General features: G+C 47.0%; 1 protein-coding gene across 1 annotated transcript; it reads right to left on the bottom strand.

Annotated features, from left to right (window-relative positions):
* Positions 1 to 10: 10 nt before the first annotated feature.
* On the bottom strand, positions 11 to 5,180 carry PABPN1 (poly(A) binding protein, nuclear 1). The gene is made up of 7 exons (XM_006835434.1): positions 3,992 to 5,180; positions 3,540 to 3,654; positions 2,844 to 2,911; positions 2,444 to 2,550; positions 2,041 to 2,128; positions 1,724 to 1,875; positions 11 to 55 (listed from the first exon to the last, which is right to left on the bottom strand). Exons 1-7 carry the CDS (start codon positions 4,334 to 4,336, stop codon positions 16 to 18), a joined length of 915 nt encoding a protein of 304 aa, XP_006835497.1. The 5' UTR covers positions 4,337 to 5,180; the 3' UTR covers positions 11 to 15.
* Between the last annotated feature and the right edge of the window lie 1,683 nt (positions 5,181 to 6,863).

A 6,863-nucleotide genomic window follows, 5' to 3' on the forward strand; every position in this document is an offset into this window, starting at 1 on the left:
CACACTTTTTTTTTTTTAGTAAGGGGAATACCATGATGTCGCTCTAGCCCGGCCCCTAGAAGAAAGAAGGAGAGTTAGGTGTTAACATGTAACATGATCACAGTGTATTTATTTCTGTACAAGCCAAGCCCCTCCCCATGGGCCCTTGCCCCAGTTACTGTGAAGGGAAGGGGGAAAGATATTTTTAAGTGTCCTAACTAACCCTATATTCTCCAAAACAGATACACCTAAAAAATGGGGTGGGGTAGTATAGAACTAGCAAAAGAATACTTTGCTACAGTGGCTCACTGAAATATGTTGAGTCTGTTCCAACTCATAGTAATGCTTTGTATAGGGTTTAAGGCATAGCTGGTGAGTTTGAACCGCCAACCTTGTAGTTAGTACTCCAATGCTTATCCAACAGCACCACACCAGGACTCTCATGAGGTATGTTGTTGCTGGTAAGTGTCGTTGAGTCAGTTCTGACTCAAAACGACCCTGGCAGAGCGTTTCTAAGGAGCAGCTGGCAGGTTTGAACTGCCAACCTTGTGGTTAGCAGTCCAAGCTTATCTTACAGTGCCACACCAGGACTCCATACAAGATGTTGTTATTCAGTGCCATAGACTCTAAGGTTTTAAATCTTTGCTGGAATACAAAGCCTCATCTTTCTCCCTTGAAGTGGCTGGTGGGCTTGAACTGCAGACTTTGTGGTTCTCATTGGAGCCATCACGCTCCCCCACGAGATAGATATTTTTTGCTGTTAGGTGTTAAGTTCCAACTCAGAGCAACTCTGTAGTGGGTTTCTGAGGAGCAGCTGGTGGGTTTGAACTGTCAATCTTATGGTTTGCAGTCCAGTGCTAATCCTACAGCAACACACCATATAGGATAAGAAAGAGTTGTTGTTATGTGTCGTGGAGTTGGTTCCGACTCATAACGACCCTGTACAGGGTTTCCAAAGCTGTAAATCTTTATGGGAGCAGAAGGCCTCATCTTTCTCCCGCAGAACAGCTGGTAGTTTTGAACTGCTGACCTTAAGGTTTGCAGCCCGATTTGTAACCACTATGTTACCAGAGAAAAAGAGTACCCACTGTTTATCCAGTTATTAGCTCTTCACAGCTCTTGAACCCTAGGCCCTCAGGTACAGATAGATCCTCCCTAACTCCTGAAAGCAGATGAGTGATTTTTGGAGCTATATACGCCTAATATGTCTATTTAAATATAAAGAAACTAGAGTAAAGCTGTAACACAGGGCATGCCCAGGGCAGGGAGAAAGTTAATCTTACAAAAGATTAGCTCAGTGAAAAGCAAATATCTCAGTATCCTCCCACATAACTGTGGGGAGGATCAACTAGCATCCAAGGGAAATTCAAACTCTCCAACTCTGAGAAAAGTAGCAAATGTCCCAAGCAGTGTTTTTGCTGCTGAGGTCACCCTGTTCTTTCTGGTCTTCCATGTAAACACTCACTGCCACTCACTCCCAAGGAGGAGGAAAAAAAAAAAGGCTTGGGGAGGTAGCATCTCTCAGAACAGAATGGAGAGGTTCAGCCCTTATCAACCAATTTCTGCTCCAGAAAAGATGAAGAGACTGGTCTCCTCTCGGTGTGGCCCTCCAACTACCTTCCTCAACCTGCACAGGCAGGAGACCAAAGGGAAGGGGAGGGGAGGAAGTTGCCTCAAACCAAGAGGGAAAGTAGTGTACTGGGCTCACGGGAGGCGGGGAGAGGAGCAGCCCATCTATCCTGACCTGTAGACGCGACCCCGGGGCCTGCTGTTGAAACCACTGTAGAATCGAGAACGGGAACTGTTGTAGTTGGTGGTCCGTGCACGGTAGCGTGCTCGCGGGAAACCCCGATCTGTTGTGCTGATGCCTGGTCTGTTGGTTCGTTTTGGAATCACCTGGGTATGAGGGATATACAGGGGGGTTCAAAAAGTTTGTGGAAAAATTTCATTACCTTTTCATTCGTTTTTCTACAAACTTCCAAAGCCCCATCATACAACAAAAAGCCTTAGAGCAATCTGTAGTTTACATACAACCACAACAGCAATGAGCACGTGGTTTACCTTGATTTGTCTTCCTCTAAAAAGAGACTCATCTAAGGCCAAGGAGGTCCTCACTGATTCCTTGTCTGAGAATTCTATATATGCAAACCTAAAAAAGAATAATGGTCACTTTCCCTCTTTGAGGTTGCAAACAGCTCATAGGTCAAATTCAATTTGATGACATGATTTGTTTGGGTGTAATGTGTTTGAATTTGTAATTATTTGTCAAATCTCCAGCTACTCTTAGAAAACCATAAATTAGGGTGGTACTCAGGGGGCCTGAATTTCCTTCAGATTGTAACTTACTCGTGGCCCACTTTGTTCTTGTTAACCTTTATGTCTGGCCTTTAATGGGATTTATGTACAACCCCTGATACATACTAAAAACAATATTCTAAAAGTGATGAACTTACTTCCTACTTACCCTTTGGGATGGCCACTGAATTTGTCACAGAGTATGGTAACACGATTGACTGAACCACAGCCATGAAAGTGTGCTTCCAGCTCTTCTGCTGTAGCACCGTAGTCCACCTGATTGGGGGAGAGAGTTTATAGACTCCAACTCCCATCTCAACAGGTTCCCTGCCTCACATTTGGGTCAGGCCACTGTATACAAAGACACATCTAAGGAACTAATTCGTTTCCTTCCAACCCCAGAGCCTCTGCTGATCAGTCTATTACCTTTTATCTCCACCCAACCCCTCCACCTGCTCAGCTCCCCTTATCAGAGACCCACTACCCATCTTGGATATAACCCTTTCAAAAGACTTCTAGTAAAACATAAGAACTTCTCCCCAACCCCCAAACAGGGCCCCAGTACATACATTGCCAACATAGATAGAACGGGCATCAGCCTCCATCTTTTCCTCAATGGACATAATCACTGGGCCAGCTTTGAAGAAAAAACAATTAAGAAAATGCATCTTTTCTCCTAAGCACGTAGCATAGAATACATATTAGGTACTCACAAAGTATTTGACAAGTTAAGGAATAAAATACAACAATCTTAAAAAAAAATCATAGGAAGCCCTAGCCCCTACATCAAGTCTACTGAATAGCTTCGATTCGAATATCTTGAAAAAGAAACAAAATTAAGTAGATAAGACTCATGTTTCTGAATAACAAAGGGAAAACTCTCTGAGGCTGGGTACCCTCTCTTAAGACTCGTATTAATTAAAGGGTCTCTAACTAAAATTAGAAAACTTAGATTTGAAGGTCAAATGCTAGCAGACAACCTCAAAGAAAAGGAGAGGTCGACTCAGAACAAAGAACAACACATTCTTAACAGGGACAAAGGAAGGTGGGTACCAGACTACCATTACCAAACCATAGGTTCTGTCTCACAAAGGTCAGAAGAACACAAAATAGACTATGACCGCGTTATTCACCCAGTAATTGCTCAAATAGCAGCTCCAAGGTCCCGGGCATCTTAATCGCATCGTCTCCTCACTCCCCGCAACCTTGCCACTTTGCCAATGCGAGGACCCGGGGTCCGCGTGCAACAACAGCCAGTTACTCACCATTGCCTGGAGGTGGACTCATATTCATCTGCTTCTCTACCTCGTTCTGCAGTTCCTTTAGCTTTTCAGCTTCTTCCTCCATCTCCCTGACTCGAGCTTTGATTGCTTCCAGCTCCTACAATGAGTGGGGAGAGGAATGGAGAAGAGATTAAGAGGATCCAAAGGCAGCCGTGCTCTGCTCTGGATACGCGTGCGACTCCAGTTGTTTCCTTCACCCCACATGGAGATCGTGAAGAAAAGAAAAGCAAACTACCTAACCGAGAGCAACGCTAGGCACCCATGACACCCCAAACAACCCGGCCGGGGCTCTTCAGACTATCCAGGTTTGGTACCCGGCCCGTCCCCAGCCACGTTACTCCCCGCCCACCCCAACCCCCCGCCTGCCTCCGCTCGCCCGAGCTCTGGGCCTCCCATGACCCCGTCGGAGCGCTATCTGGCCCTCCTTTCCTCACCGGGTCTTCAATGGCGCCGTCCCCCGGGTCACCCTCGACCAGTCCCGGCTCCTCCTCCTCCTCCTGGCTACCAGGGGCTCCCGAGCCAGGCCCAGGGCCCGGAGCTCCCGGGGGGGCGCGGGGCCGGGGCGGCTCCTCTTCAGGCTCGGGCTCCGGCTCCAGCAGCAGCTCCCCAGGCTCCAGTTCCCCAGGCTCCAGGCCGTTCCCGTAGTCCCCTGCGCCCCCCGGGGCCCCCTCCCCGGCCTCCCCACCGGCCCCGGGCACAAGATGGCGCCGCCGCCCCGGCCCGGAGCCCCGACCGCCCGCAGCCCCCGCTGCTGCTGCCGCCGCCGCCGCCGCCGCCATCGCCGCTCAGACTGGGGCCCGCCGCCCGACGATTGGAGAGCTGCGCCGGCCACGGCGAGGACTCATTAGTTAAGCTGCCTGCCCGTCACCATGAACTAGTAGTCCATTGGGGAATATTACTTAGCAATCAAATAAGACCCCACCTCTAAGGCGGGATATTTCGCCAATTTTTCAAATCCCAATAGGGGAAAACTGTCTGTCAATCAAAATACGTCCCACCTCCCCTCAAGCCTTTAGGTAACAATACTGCCACGTTGTGACGACATTCCATTCTCTCCCCCGCCTATGGGCGGGCCTACGAAGTACTGACGCTCCGTGATTGGCCCGTGTAGGCGATGTGAACTGGACCAATCCTCCCATTGCCTCACCGCAGTGCTCCAGTCTCAGATGTTGATTGGCTCACAATATTCGAAAGGCTGCCACCCAGTATGCGGAACGTGAACTTTGCCCCCAAATGGACTGCCCAGCTTAAGCAGGGAAAACCCGAGGTCACATGACCTACTCCTCAAGGGCCGCCATCTTTGTTCTACTGGATGCCAGCTTGTGACCGTTTGGAAGGCAGAGGCTGAAGAGACAGTGGCGGTTTTGGAAACTGGTCTGCCCAGGAAAATACCAGTAGATGGAATGTTGCTGGGAATGGAGAGTTCTGAATAGAGCACTCCATAAGGGAACTTACTTTCCTTATGGAGGTTATTGGCATCACTATCCGTTAAGTTTCCTGAACCAGAAAGTGGGAAGGAATCCTCACTCATGAGTCCTGTCCGTTCTACCTCCAGCATAGATCCTTGTTCCAAGCCCTCCACTGTTAGCCTGTTTCTCTTCTCTTGTCTGGACGGTTTACTATAGCCCCCTAACGGGTTTCTCAACTGTCACGGTCAAGCCTCTAATCCTCACAGCTACCAGACCAACCTGGCTCCCATTTGCTGGCCTCATTAAATCTCAACTTCTTAACCTGGCCTAAGAAACACGCAGGGTCTGGCTACTTAGCGAATGTTTCCACGCCCATTTTTTTTTTCAGTGGGTGCCCCTATAAAAGCAGTACTAACCAGACCCTAAAAACTCATTTCTCTTATGAAGCCATCATCTCCTCTATGGTGACAAGCGGGTCAACCTGCACTCTGCTTAATTTTATGCCGCACTTTCTAACTAGGTTGTGATTCCCTAGAGATGAGGGGCTGGATTCTATTTATAATTGTATCCCAGTTTGGAATTATTCCTCACACATAATGTGTCCAATAAATGTCTGTTGGCAGAAGAGTGCATTAATTGGGGAATCTAAATGCCACCTTTATCTCCAGTGCTTTGCCGGCCCCCAAACCCTCCTTCAGACCCCAGAGGAAGTTTTCCACTGTAGGTTCCCACCATCTCACTGCACTCAGAGACAGCAATTAGATGTAACTCCGGAAGGCAGGATTATCACATTTTAAATAGGTAGAAACGGCGGTACTAAGTTTGCAAGAAGAATTTTTGTAGCAGATCAAACTGGTTGAAAGTCTGTGAAAGAGACCAACCAGAAAGTATGAAACTACCCCAACGGGGTTGTGCCTGGTAGAGGCATAGGGACTGAAACAAAACGAAATCCCTATTAGTATACCTAAAAAAGAAATCAAATTTCTCACTATATCCTGCCCCTTCCCTCAGCACAACTTATTCTTGTTATTCTTAGGAACTTATAGAGGACTCACAGTCTCTGATAATATTTTCAGGACAGCCATCAACTTCAGCAAAAGGGGAAGCTTAAGCTGAGCACCTCAGACAAGCTCTAAATGATTGTGATTTCGCTGTAAGAAAGGTCTTTCAGACGAATGATCTTCCCTAATCAAGACTAGGATATTTTATTGGTACCTAATTTCAAGTAATCAGGCCAACTAAGGGAAATGGTTTTGAGTCCTATTGTGAACTTGATTTTGTAATAGACACCATGCTAGACTCTTTAATATCTCATTGAAAATTCATCAAAAACTCCATGAAGTACATATTTTCCAAACTATATCCTTTGGGTGGGGTGGGGTGGGGTGGGGGTGGGGTGTGGGAGTGTGTAGGGGGGTGAGAATATGCTTAAAGAAGTAAAGTAACTTCCCCAAGGCATGGAACTAATTTAGAAGTGAGCAGCAAATTTCAAAGCTAGATTTCAATACTTAAATCATAACTTCTGTAAAGTCTGCTTTAATACACAAAAATTTTATTATGTATAATTCTGAAAATTGTAAACTAAATCCCAACATTAGATAACTGTTGAAATAAACTATGTTTACATCCAGTCCTGGTGTGTGGTTGTAGGATAAGTAGGACTGCAAGGTTGGGTTGAACCGCAAGGTTGGCAGTTCAAATCTACCAGCCGCTCCTTTAAAACCCTATACAGGGTCACTATGTCAGAACCCACTCGATGGCACTTAATAACAATTAAAAGGTTTATATATAGTCTGTGGAACTCCTGGTGTGCCGTTGTCAGATAAGCACTGGACCGTGAACCACAAGTCAGCAGTTCAAACCCACCAGACACTCCTTGAAAACCCTATACAGGATC

This window comes from Chrysochloris asiatica, unplaced genomic scaffold (genome assembly GCF_000296735.1).
Source record: "Chrysochloris asiatica unplaced genomic scaffold, ChrAsi1.0 scaffold00017, whole genome shotgun sequence".
NCBI classification, from domain to species: Eukaryota; Metazoa; Chordata; class Mammalia; order Afrosoricida; family Chrysochloridae; genus Chrysochloris; species Chrysochloris asiatica.